Source organism: Rhinopithecus roxellana, chromosome 2 (assembly GCF_007565055.1).
Source record: "Rhinopithecus roxellana isolate Shanxi Qingling chromosome 2, ASM756505v1, whole genome shotgun sequence".
Classification (NCBI taxonomy): Eukaryota; Metazoa; Chordata; class Mammalia; order Primates; family Cercopithecidae; genus Rhinopithecus; species Rhinopithecus roxellana.
This window is the reverse complement of record NC_044550.1, coordinates 188,203,307-188,217,654: the sequence shown is the minus strand read 5'-3', so window position 1 is coordinate 188,217,654 and position 14,348 is coordinate 188,203,307. Positions and strand designations below refer to the sequence as shown.

The following is a 14,348-nucleotide window of genomic DNA, read 5'->3' as shown; positions in this document are numbered from 1 at the left end:
GGAAATAATTGCTGAACCCAGAGCTATCACTAGCAAAGAGAAACATGCTTCTTGGCACTGAGAGAGCCAAGTGCTTCTTAGTGTCAAGGTAACACCAGTTAATGTGCAATGGGACAAATAATAGCTAAAGTCAATGCTTCCCAAACAGAAGCATATGCCTTTCAGCAGTGAAGACAAAAAGATTCTCATTCTCCAAATGGTATTATATAGGCTGATGTTGTATGTATAACAGTTCCTACCCCTACTGTTAGGGTATAAAAAATCTCAAAAAAGATCTTTAACTTCAGGCAATTGACTCTAAGATTAAAATTTAAAATGTAAGGATTACCAAATAAAATTTTTGTCATGCATATCTTCTACATCTACTATCAAGTAGGAATTGTTATATTCAAGAAGATTTCCCTGAGTGGCATCCGTGTGTGTGCACGTATGCATGTGTTATGTTGAGTATGCCAAATAATTTGGAACCTTGCAGCTGTGGATATGCAGCAGGTGGGGCTGAGGAGACTGTTACATTTGGAGGTCAAGGCAGACCTCCTACTTCACCCCCTCAGGCTTTGGTCGTAACAGCCAACACAACTACCAGCCAGCTGTCTGCTCCAGGCAGTAAGGTAATTAATTTTTACTATATGGGTATAAAACTATTTTCTGGTGATAACATAAACATTAACCATTTGGGGAAAGAGAACATTGAAAAAATTTAAAAAAATGATATTTTATCAAATAAAATATTACATTTTAGTATTTTACAAGATTTAGTACATTAACTTGCATACAATTTGTAATACATCATTAGAATGTCTGACCTCTTTTTGTAGTATGATTTTAAATACTTTTTCTGAGAGAAGCAGTATATGTTTATGAAAACAGTAAAAGGTAAAGGGTGACACTAGAACAAAGACGTTTTATGGAAAATAACAAGCACACAAAAAATTATTTGTCACTTGGTGAGTAAATAGTAGATATGTCTTCAAACTACTTGTGTCATATTGTATTCTTAAGATGCATAAATAAGATGATGAAAGATTTTCTTAAAAAATACTACACTATGGATAGTCAGATCTTCCCTGCCTTGCTGGTAATGTTTCATTAAGGATGACCTTTTTTTTTTTTTTTTTTTTTTTTGAGACGGAGTCTCACTCTGTCACCCAGACTGGAGTACAGTGATACGATCGTGGCTCACTGCAACCTCTGCCTCCTGGGTTCCAGCGATTCTCCTGCCTCAGCCTCCCCAAGTAGCTTGGATGACAGGTGTGCGCCACCATGCCTAGCTAATTTTTTGTATTTTTAGTAGAGATGGGATTTCACCATGTTAGCCAGGATGGTCTTGATCTCCTGACCTCGTGATCTGCCCGCCTCGTCCTCCCAAAGGGCTGGGATTACAGACGTGAGCCACCAGGCCCAGCCTAAGGATTACTTATTACAGTGTATAGGACTGGGCACTAAGTCATAGTTCCTTTCCTATACATGAAAAACTGCCATAGCAGAATTTTTTTTTTTTTTTTTTTTTTTTTTTTTTAATACCTAGGTTTGAATCCTGGCTCCTAGGCTTAGTATTATCTGTCTTACCTTTATAAAGTTAAAGAACTTCTCTATGTCTCAGTTTTCTCATTCACAAAAAGATAATAATAATTGTCTACCTATTTCATGGGATTTGGGAGCTTAATGAAATAATAATCCATGTCAGGTGCTTAGAATAGAGCTGGGAACAAATGTTCATACCACTCAAAAGGTGATATCTATGGAAAATCATGAAGAATAGTATGATTGATTCTCTTTGCGAAGGAATTATGAGAGAGGGAGTCATATGAATCATATTAGATTGAACACATGATTTCACAGTTAATGTGCAAAGTAAATGTTAGCTATTATTATTGTTATTATTGACTAGCAATGCCTCAGTCAAAACCTGTGATACTTAGACATTAAACATATTTTTTCAGAACAAGATAACACAGCTCTATCAGCACTTTTCTGAAAGAGACCAAAAACAAAGTAAGACAATGAGAAATAAGTCTTGGAACCTATAGTAGCAATCTTAGGGAAGCTGGGCCAGTGAATAACCTTAGGAGAGAGAACACAGGAAGCTCCATGCGGTAGTTTGGGAGGGGTGAAGCTGAGAGAACTGAGCCTGATCATAGCTACTTGGAGACATACTAATCCCAGTGACTTTCTCTTTTCTGGAGCAGTGCTCAAGGCAGAATCACCATCGGAAAACCACGGTATTCAATATGAGCATCATTATCACAGGATCTGCAACCAGTCACATCAAACTTGAAGAAGAATGTTCACAGCATGACAGTACCAAGCCTTTATTTAATGCCCTTTGAATACTAAGAATACCATTCCATCAGCCAGCATGGAAAGAGAATTTGAACAAATTCTTTTTCCCTTCTCAATCTCTTTAGAGACCACCAGGACAAATTGATGAACCACCAAATAGGAAAAACTATCAAATCAGTCTATCAAATCATTCTATCAAATCATTCTACTCTCTGGGATAATTATTCTCAGTATGTGAACTACAGACCACAAGGGGCCAGAAAGAGTATGCTAAATTATTTCAAATTATAAAAGTTAGCTTTTAAACAAAAACCTCTAATTGGAAAATACTTTACAGGTTTACAAAATCCACATACTTATTCCTGACAATACTGAATAACAAATACATTTTAGCATTAAGTTTAGAATATAATTTTAATTAAAATCAACACATTCCATTAGTATTACAGAGTATCATGGTATCATGCAAGAACCTAGAGATATGATAATCATGATCATTAAATCTGAATAAAAAAGTAATAGGATCTTTGTAAGACTAATTGAGACAATGTGTATGAAATATTTTTTTCTGTGTTTGATACAAGGTACATACTTAATAAATGGGAATTGTCTTTACCATTAATAACAACAAGCTATACTCTCTGCCTATATCTTCTAGGGGTTGTCTTCTAGGTGTTGACAATGTACTTTTCTTTTTTTTTTTTTTTTTTTTTTTTTTTTTTTTTTTGAGACGGAGTCTCGCTCTGTCGCCCAGGCTAGAGTGCAGTGGCGCGATCTCGGCTCACTGCAAGCTCCGCCTCCCGGGTTCACGCCATTCTCCTGCCTCAGCCTCCCGAGTAGCTGGGACTACAGGCGCCCGCCACCTTGCCCGGCTAGTTTTTGGTATTTTTTTTTTTTTTTTTTTTTTTGAGACAGAGTCTCACTCTGTCGCTGGGGCTGGAGTGCAGTGGCCGGATCTCAGCTCACTGCAAGCTCTGCCTCCCGGGTTCACGCCATTCTCCTGCCTCAGCCTCCCGAGTAGCTGGGACTACAGGGGCCCGCCACCTTGCTCGGCTAGTTTTTTGTATTTTTTAGTAGAGACGGCGTTTCACAGTGTTAGCCAGGATGGTCTCGATCTCCTGACCTCGTGATCCGCCTGTCTCGGCCTCCCAAAGTGCTGGGATTACAGGCTTGAGCCACCGCACTCTTTTTTTTAGTAGAGACGGGGTTTCACCGTGTTCGCCAGGATGGCCTTGATCTCCTGACCTCGTGATCCGCCCGTCTCGGTCTCCCAAAGTGCTGGGATTACAGGCTTGAGCCACCGCGCCCGGCCTGACAGTGTACTTTAAATAATAATAAAAATGTTTGGCTTTACAAGTGTAGGAACATAGGAAAAGGGATTTAATTTAATGCAATCAAAGAACTCTGTGATATGCAAGTTTCATTTTTATTCCATTGAGATAAGAGTAGGTAAAACTAGGGAATTTATGTTCCCTCCCCCTGTAATGTCTGCTAATCAGATAAGTTAGAAAAGCATCATCATGGAATATTAGAGAACAGGCCTGCAGACTCTTCTAGGAGAATGCCAGATGTGACATTCCTATTTTATTTTAGTCAATTTCAACTGTTTTTATACTTCACTAGATAATAGCATGTGTTAATGTCTCTAATTTCTGATAGTAAATCTTTGGCTACAGCCTATTTCTAATATAGATGCACTAGGCAGGATCATCTGCTTATTTTGAACTTTAAAAAATATTTTCAGTGAGTGGATTTGCTGAATATAATTTAATTTGCACATGAAACTTAATGCCTGGCATTACTCTAGTTCATTGATTATGTGTCAGTTGAACTCTGTTTATATTACTTGGTTTATCTGAGGAAAAAAAGCTAAAAATAATTGTAACTTTTCAAATGTGAAAAATTAGCTTTGTCTCAGAGTATACATTGTAACTGTCAACAGTTAGCAAATGTATCAATTAATATCCAACATTAGACTCCTTATTAAGACCCTACTTATAGAAAAACTCTACAAAATTCACTAGATTTATAAAAAGTAGTAATTAGTCAGGCATGGTGGCGCATGCCTGTAATCCCAGCTACTCGGGGGGCTGAGGCAGGAGAATCTCTTGAACCAGTGAGGTGGAGGTTGTGGTGAGCTGAGATCAAGCCACTGCTCTCCAGCCTGGGCAACAAGAGCAAAACTCTGTCTCAAAAATAAATGAGTAAATAAATAAATAAAAAGTAGTTCACTATATTGGAAGGTGGAATATATTCAATAATTGTCAATTTTTTTATATAGCAAAATATTCAAAATATCATCATTAGCATGACATTAGGAGGGCATTTTTTAGAAGTTACTGTCTTTTTTTTTTTGTTTTTGTAATTGACAGTAATTTGTCTAACTTCAATTGTTAGTGATACTGTAACGGATTTCTGTAATGGATTTTATAATGGACTGCTAAGGCTGTCACCAAACTGTACAGGAAAACAATGAAACAGATAAACCCAACATAAAAACAACAAAATCTCAACTGAAGGGTGTGTCCCAACTGGTATATGTAAACCTCAAATAATATATGCCTCTCCTTAGGATTCTGATTTACCTTTAACACAAATTCCCACCCAATCATCTTCATTGAGTGACTCTGTCTGGAATATATTAAGACATGATTCTGGTGTAGGGCATTTTACACATGAGTAGTTAGGAGGCAAAATAACGGTTGGGAGAATGGAGAGTTGGTGGGACCATATGACCTTCAGAACTCTGACTTTCAATGAGTCCTGCTAAGAACTCTCATGTACTTATTTACAAATCTGCCATGAAATCACCAAAGTAGTATTTCTTTCATTTCCACTTTAGTAAAACTGGGAAATATGCCTTAAAAGCATGCACAGCTTACTTACATACAGAAATATATAATCAATCTCATTAGATTAACTACAAAATTATAACAAACTTGTTCTAATAATGAAAGTTTTAAAAATAATAGTGCTTTGAGATGAAGCTTTTTCAAAAAGTCCTGATTAATGAGACGTACGGCAAGAAAAATTACTATAATGGTAAATGCTGATTCAGAACCTTATTTTTATTAAGTAGTTTATAGTGAAAGCTGTGACTATTTTTTCTATTTATAGTGGCAGCTCTGGTTAATTACCTTGTAATGTATTGTGACTTTAATGTACCAGTAAACTACTGGAATTTACACCCCTATTCAGTAATAAAATCTGTAAATTGAAGAATGCACATAAAGCCATCACAGCCATAAATTATGGGACCAAATGCCATGTACTATCACATTAGATTTAAAGAACAGAATCTCTCAAATTTGCTCATTAGTATATAAATTCAGTGGCTATTTTGCAACTGCAGAGAGTACAACATTTTACTCAAAGGTATTTTGTAACTTGTTACTGTATTTTCCTTTTGATCACTAAGAGCAGGTTAAACATAATTCAAATGAACACTATCAGAAAAGAAACACACTGTGACGATGGTAAACAAATGTAACAATAACACAAAATACTTTTTCCCTAAAAATGTGAGAGTGAAAGTGGAATAAATCAAGGGAATTGAAAGGAGGCAGAATGGTGACCCATGGATTAAAACTAAAATGATTCACAGGTGAGAGGGCAGAAGGGGGTTAGAATGTGATTCTCTCTCTCTCTCTCTCTCTCTCCATATATATATATATATATATTTTTCAAAATAGAGTTTTAAAACACAATTTCAAAGTTACCAATAATTACTTTATTGTCTCAAACTCTCAAAGCACAATCACTATTTCAAAAAGTAAATATCAAGTAATCCAAGATATTTCATATGACAAAAGAATAAAATGGCATAGTATCTGAAGCATTCTGTGTTATTTTTAGATTGAATTCATATTGTTAGGTTGAGTTTCCTCTGCTAATATTTATAACTATGTTAATATATTTTAAATGTTTTTGTTTCATATTGCTAGACTGATGAATAACAGAAAATTAAGTATGATTTTCCTATAGGAATATAGTCAAGTCCATAAACCATAAAAGGAATTAATACATGAAGCAATAATTCCTGAAGCATTAACATATATGTAGACTGGTGAAATTGCTTCAGGAAGAGAAAGAAAAAGATATAGAGAGTCATGGGTGAATGGAGTAAGGGGAACACCTAGAAATGTTGCTCATATTTTCAATACGTATGAAATTACAGTAGAAAAACAGAAGAAAAAAAGGTAAGATGATTAACTGGTGTTAGTTTATAGGCAATTCAAAGGATATTGCTATATAACCTCACAAAAAATTACTGGAGATAGAATTTCAATTACTTAAAGAACTTAATTTGTCATATTATATAAATTCAAATAAAAATCCATAACATTCAAGAGAAACTCGCTCTCCACCTCCTCTCTCTCCCATGTCCCTTGTCAACAGATGAGCAGATAGATATAGAGATGTATGTACATTTTGCATGTATAATTTGACTGCATATAAATATCAACAATAATGTACAATATACTTTTAAATTATAAATAGAGATGAGGGGTTATAGTTGAAAGGAAATATTTTATAGTTCCAAGCTAATGATATTATTATACCAACTCTATCCCATTTCCAATATTTGTGTTTAAATATAAGACAGTCTTAAGATAAATGAATAAGAGTTTTTGCATTGTTACTTTGGTAATTTGTACAAATCTCTTCTTTATTTGTCTAATCAATCTTATTTTTATTTTGAAAATTGCAGGTCAGGGTCACATGAGCTAGTGATTATAACTGCAATTGGATTGAATAATTAATCATAGAACAATTTAGAAGAGTCTCTAATCTGTGCAAGCAGAGAAATGTATATCATTTCTCTGGTATAGCATGTACCTCCTAAATCGAATAAGAAGTAGAATCTATCAGGACAACCATTTTAAACTAGAGAGCACAATTTGAGGTAGATACCAAGCAGAAATGACTGTTGGATTATGGTTGATATGGTTGGGATCTAGGTCCTTGCCAAAATCTCCTATCAAATTGCAATCCCTAATGCTGGAGGTGGGGCCTAGTGGGAGGTGACTGAATCATGGGGCGAGATTTCTTATGAATATTTTAGCACCATCCCCCTTCAGCCCTGTTTGTGTTACAGCTCCACAGAGCTGTCCTCCAGTCCACAGAATGGTAGGTCCACTGATGGCTTGCACCATGCACCTGGAAAAGCTGCAGATGGTCAATACTAGCTCATGAAGGGCTGTGCCCTGCAAAGTCATAGGGTGGAGCTGCCTAAGACCATGGGAACTTGTATCTTGCATCAGTGTGACCCGGATGTGAGACATGGAGGCAAAGGAGATCATTTTGGAACTTTAAGGTGTAATGACTACCCAATTGAACTTTGGACGTGCATGGGGATTGTAGCCCCTTCATTTTGGCCAATTTCTTTCATTTGGAATGGCTGTACTTATCTAGTGCCTCTATTCCCATTATATCTAGTAAGTAACTAACTTGCTTTTGAGCTTACAGCCTCATAGGCAGAAGGGACTTGCCTTGTCTCAGATGACAGTTTGGACTGTGGACTTTTGAGTTAATGCTACAATGAATTAAGACTTTGGGGAACTGTTGGAAAGGCGTGATTAGTTGGCTGCATCTCCACCCAAATCTCATCTTGTAGCTGTCATAATTCTCATGTGTTGTGGGAAGGACCTGGTGGGAGATAACTGAATCATGGGTGCAGTTTCCCCCATATTGTTCTCATGGTAGTGAACAAGTCGCATGAGATCTGATGATGTTATAAGGAGTTTTCCTTTTTGTTTGGCTTTTTTTTTTTTTTTTTTCTTTTTTTTTTTGAGATGGAGTCTCGCTCTGTTGCTGAGGCTGGAGTACAGTGGCATGATCCGGGCTCACTGCAAGCTCCTCCTCCTGGGTTCATGCCATTCTTCTGCCTCAGCCTCCCAAGAAGCTGGGACTACAGGCATCTGCCACCACGCCTGGCTAATTTTTTTGTATTTTTATTAGAGATGGAGTTTCACCACATTAGCCAGGATGGCCTTGATCTCCTGACCTCGTGATCCACCCACCTCGGCCTCCCAAAGTGCTGGGATTACACGCGTGAGCCTCTGCACCCGATCTTGGCTCTTTCATTGTCTCTTGTCTGCCAGCACATACGATACTGCCTTTCACCTTCTGCCATGATTGCGAGCCCTCCCTAGCCATGTGGAACTGTGAGTCCATTAAACCTCCTTTCCTTTATAAATTACTCAGTCTCAGGTTTATCTTTATTAGCAGAGTGAGAATAAACTAATACAGTGAGCAAGGTGGACAGGAGCTTCACTGAGGGACAGAATGGCTCTCAGGAGACCCAAAGTAGGTAGCTTCTCTCCACAGGCAGGTCATCCTGATGAGTGTTCAGCTCTCAGTAGAGAGGAGACTGTTAGTGGGTAACTCCCTTCTACAGGCAGGTCATCCCAACATCTGTTCAAGTATGGCTGAGTCTGGGATTTTTATGGGCTCAGAAGGGTGGAAGTGCATGCCAACTGGTCCATGGGCAGCCATGGGAGGGCTTGAGAAAAAGGACCATAAGTTCTCACTCCAGGTCACAGATTCCACCCAGAACTGGCAGTCCAGCACCCAGGCTTCAGGCCATCCCTTCCTTGAAAGTGGGGTTTAAACTTCCCTTCCTTGAAAGTGGGGTTTAAACTGGGGACCCAGTCCTTTCAGCCCAAGAACCTGTCTGCCTCCTGCCTTCAACATGCCATCCATGGTGCCCAGGCTTTTCATGCCTAGGGAGGTCTGCAGGCCTGTGCCAAGCTACCCTAAGCCCCTTGAACCTGGGCTTCCATCGCTGAGCTTGTCGGTGTTCAAAGTTTCAGAGAGGGTTGAGGTGGTGGAGCGGGGCTGGGATGTCAGCACCACCCCAAGCACATGCACACCCAGTCGGGATGCAACAGTGACCACGCTCGGCTTCACCTTTGCTCTGAAATTGGAGCAGGCACCAGGAGCAGGGAGAGGACAGGGAGCAGGATCAGTCACTTCTGAGCCTGCAGTGGCAGTGGGGGCTTCCTGGGTCCCTGAGAACTCAGGGATGGCTGGGTCCAGAGCTGCCCGCTAGGAAGCCGCGGCTGCACCTAGGAGTGCAGGGTTCCTGTCCCTTTAACTCGGTAGGGGGCGCCTGTTCCTGGCCCCTGCGTGCTCAGCAGAGCATGCAGCCCTAGTCGTGCCTCCCCTGCTGCAGCTGGCATCCCCTCAGCGGCTGCTCTAGGCAGGTCACCACCACCATCACTTGGAACTACAAATGGGAGCCACTGCACCTGGCCATTTATTAGCTTCCAAATCCCTTTATCAGTCAGTATTTTGTCTTGTTTGATTTCACATTGATTTTATTTTTTATATGACTACCTATAGTACTTTATAAATTGCTCTAATTCCTCTTCTTCTTACATTCATGGTCCTTTGAAGTGTGGCTCCTCAGTCAAGGGACATAATCTATTTCTGCTCTCCTAAATTGAATTTGCTATGTGACTTGCTTTGGCTAATGGGACATCAGTAAACATGACAGTAACATGCTGAATGAAGAGAGACCTGTGACCATCACCCTAGAGACATCAGGGCAATTTTCAAAAACATGAGTGAGTCCCCTCCTCTGCAAAACCAACCAGGCTGTTAACTATAAAACATTCAGCCTCAGCTAAGTCAGTAGACATCAACTAACTCTCAAAACTATAATAAATATTTCTTGTTTTAAGTCACTAAGTTTTGGAGTCGATCATTATACTGTCTTATCTATGACCCTAAAGTATACTCGTTCTCAAATCATATTGGGATCATGCTTGAGGAACTGAATTCTACTGAAGTCACCAACCTCTGTTAGTAGGACTCTATCTTTCAAGTTTAGTAGGAACATTCTAATATGGATTAATGTGTCGTCGAAAGCAATGCATTGATTTATAATTCATATCTATTTCTCATGATGAGCAATCATGTCATAAGCATCCAGCTCAGTCCGCTTGTGATGCTATAACAAAATACCTGAGATGGGATAATTTATAAAGAATGGAAATTTATTTTCTCACAGTTCTGGAGACTGAGAAGCCCATGATCAGGGGCTGGCAGATTTAGTGTCTGGTGAGGGCTGCTCTCTGTTTCCTGCTGTGTCCTCACATGGCAAAATGCATAAGAGCAAAAAGGACCTACCTAGCTTCTTCCAGCCCTCTTATAAGGTCATTCATCCATTCATTAGGGCAGCACCCTCATGGCACAATCATCTCCTAAAGGTCTACCTCTTAATACTAATACAGTTGTACTGAGGATTAAATTTCCATATGAATTTTGGCAGGGATACAAACATTCAAACCACAGTAGCATCCAAGCAGTTAATCAATATAGAAACCTCAGAGGCATTTCTGCCCCTTTCCCTGTATCTATTCATTGAAATGTCATGTCTCTTCAAAATACTTATCAGATCCTCACATTGCCGGGACACACTCCTGATTTCCCCATCATCTTTTATCTGAACTGCTGAAAAGCCTCCTTCTGCCAATCTCTTCTCCAATCAGTTCATCACCTACACTAACATCAGAAATATGTTTCTCATATCTAGAACTGATAATGTTATGATGTAACACCCAACTAACCTGGGGAACAATAATTTAAAATATTTCATGTTTTTATCCAGGATAAAACACAAACTCCTTGGTATGGGATACAGAATCCATCACAGTCTGCCTTGTTACATCTCTCCAGTCTTTTCCTCCAGAACTGCTCCCCTTTTACTGTGCATCCAGCACATTTCCTTAAAAATACCTTCACATATTTATGTTTTGTCTCATTTTTCTTCCTTTTCATGGGATTCGCTTATCATTTCTCCTCTCTTTTTCTCTAATAAAGCACAGATGCATCCTTCAGGATCTATGCTGTCACCTTCACTGTCAGTACCTTAGAAATCATTGAATGAGTTTCCATTATGTGTCAAGCACAGACCCGATGGCTCAGGGAAAAATAATAAATAGGACACTCTGAGCCCTCACAGAGCATACAGATAAGGGAAAGGAACATGAATGCCACAAAATAAAATCCAGTGTCTTAGCTGTGTAATAACTGAGGCAAGCACAGGGGGCATTTGGAAAACTGACACATGCACATATGTCCACCCTATCACACAGTCAGGGGAAACTTAATAGAGAAACTAATACAGAGGAGGGCCTTGAAACTTTGGTGGAAACCTATCAATTAGACAAAAAGGGATAAGAGATTCTCAGGAGAGGAAATAGCCTATACAGAAAACATGATCAGAAATGTCAGACCTAATGAGTTTTAATTTATTAAGTAATTAATACTGTTGAAAACATGAGAAAATATACTGCATTACTTAAAACCAAAAAGTTAACCTTGGAATATTTGGTATTTATAAAATTAAAAGGCATGTCCACATATCAGCTTTGAGAACAAGAAACATTTTGAAAATCATTGATAAATATTTATTTAAAAGCTGGAGGATTAAATTTGTATTTAGATTATGATGCAGTAAATGTTACTTTAAATTTTTATTTTGTATGACTATTTACAAAAATCTTTAACTGAAACAGGTAGCATCAATCTAAAAATACATAATTTTAACATATATTTTAAAAACTAAATGATGTTAATATAAAATGACTTAAGAATAATAAAATATTACTTTTCAGGGGAAAAAACCTATCAATATGATTTAGATTAAGACATCTTAATGTAAAAAAAAATAGAATAGTAGAAAAAGAAGGTCCCAGTAAAAAAGTTATGGTTATCTGGTACTTTCTAAATCTAAATTGGTATTCAACTAGTTCTCCACTAGTTGAATCACTATGAATACTCATTTATTGAAGCCACTGTATTTTGGTTTACAAACATTTCTCAGAGAAATATTTCACATTTTTGTTTATAAATGAGACTTGTTTTATCTCCAGATTACTCGCATATTTCATTTTATCCCTGCTTTTTGAACAGGCACTGCATTACAAAATACATGTGTGCAACCATCATTGCTTTCATCAAAGAATGAGCATAGTTACTTTTTCTTTAAATACAGAAAAACTCACCTTTAACAGAGGGTCTTTCTACCTCAGAGTCAAGATGAATTGGTGGAGAAATGTATGAAACTTGTCCATGATGTGCCTGCCCTGTAGACCCAAAAAAAAATTGTTAAGAAGACATCATTCGTATGTCTTTTCCCTTTATAAATTGTTTTTATATCACATTATCTTATCTTACTCCAAACTCAATTGATAGCCTACATTAAAGAGTGTAGACATATCTGCCCAAACATAAAAACAATGTGTCATCCAAACATCACCCAATTAAAGCAGTGCTTCTCCAACAATCTGAGTTATGTTTCTTCTTTTTTTGTTGTTGTGAAATTACAAATGTGTTATAGAGTGATAACTTTAAAAACACAATAAAAATGAGTTATAAGAAAAAAAAACTCAAAGCAAAGACATATAAAACAAAAGTCCTTTTTTTTGTTGTTAGATTAAATAAATATTAAGTGGCATATTTATTTGCTGTAAGTATTTCTTTCTTATTTATTTATTTATTTATTTGTCTATTTATTTTGAGACAGAATCTAGCTCTATTGCCCAGGCTGGAGTGCAGTGGCGTGATCTCAGCTCACTGCAACCTCCTCCCGGGTTCAAGCAATTCTCCTGCCTCAGCTTCTTGAGTAGCTGGGATTACAGATGCATGCCACCACGCCCAGATAATTTTTTTTTCTTTCTTTTTTTTTTTTTTTTTTGTAGTAGAGATGGGATTTCATCATGTTGGCCAGGCTGGTCTTGAACTCCTGACCTCGTGATCCACCTGCGTTTGCCTCCCAAAGTGCTGGGATTACAGGCTTCAGCCACTGCGCCCAGCCTGCTGTAAATATTTCTAAACTCTCTCAATTTCTGCACCTACCTCAATGAAGATCAGTAATAAACAGTCTGGAGACTTGCACCCAATGTACAAATAACACTTTGAGAAACATTTATTTAGATCACTTTACAATTATGATTAATTTATATTTTACCTTTAAGATTCACTTCCACTACTTGAATAAAAGAGTGTTCCTATCTGTATTTAATAAAAAAAGACAACCACAATTTAAAAGGGAAGTAGATGGATTAATTCTGTGTTCCTTGCAAAACATTTTATTAGTTAACACACAAATTTGTAATACACTTTCTATTTCATGAAATGAAAGCATTAAAGTGAATTTTAAGGTTAAGATGCTAATTTGAAAAAATTGTTAGCTTAAATGTAAAAGAATTCTCTAATTCTCAAAGTAGTCATAGTTTGTATATTGATAATAATAAGCAATTAGGATTTTGAGGCAAGAAAGCATAATTATAGAGTCAGTTCAATTTCTAAAGCTACTTTATATACAGAAGGTTTGAGTGGGAATGGAGGACCCACTACTTTCTTTCTACAATGGGAATATGCAGTTATATATTTCACACATCTACTATAGCAATTTACATGGTTGTTAATCTCTTTTCCTAAACAAGGAAAGTTAATGATACATAGATTATGATAACAGTTGGAGTAACCTTCCCATTTCAAGTAATATTTGACTTGTAATAAACTCTGCTGATTCCTCTTATGAGGCACATTTCAAATAATTAATACGGCTCCCTGTTGATAGTAGCTGCCATTGCTCCCAGCATTTTTCCGGCTAACAGCAGAGACAGTGGAGAGCCTGTAATACACAGAGTCCCTCATAATGGTAACTAAGAATATTGCACATTCACTGGCCATGTTTCAGTGGAATACTAAAAACATTATTATAAAAAGAATAAGACACCAATTGTGTACTGTTAGCAGTCCATGTTCAATACAGTTTATTAAGAACTTCAGATAATCTTAATTATAAAACCACCTCTTGACCTATGTAACATATTGGTTGCAAAGACATTTCTATTCTTCAGGCCCTGTGTCATTACATATAGATTGGTTTGAAACTTGGTAGATCTTGTAAATGCAAATAATACATTGCTTTCTTTATATTGGCTCAAAATAACCTTAGCATATAGAATAATATTGATTTTCTGTTTAATACCTGAACATAGCTTTCATCACCTAAGACAGTAACTACAAAACACGTTCACACATAC

At 37.4% G+C, this 14,348-nt stretch overlaps 1 protein-coding gene across 7 annotated transcripts in view; it reads right to left on the bottom strand.

Annotated features, from left to right (window-relative positions):
- ADGRL3 (adhesion G protein-coupled receptor L3) overlaps positions 1 to 14,348 on the bottom strand; it is a 915,407-nt gene that overhangs the window by 260,770 nt on the left and 640,289 nt on the right. For all 7 annotated transcript variants that reach the window (XM_030925166.1, XM_030925184.1, XM_030925200.1 and 4 more), the window contains one exon: positions 12,300 to 12,380. In XM_030925166.1, coding sequence (XP_030781026.1) covers positions 12,300 to 12,380 — 81 coding nt within the window. The remainder of the gene's footprint in view (positions 1 to 12,299; positions 12,381 to 14,348) is intronic.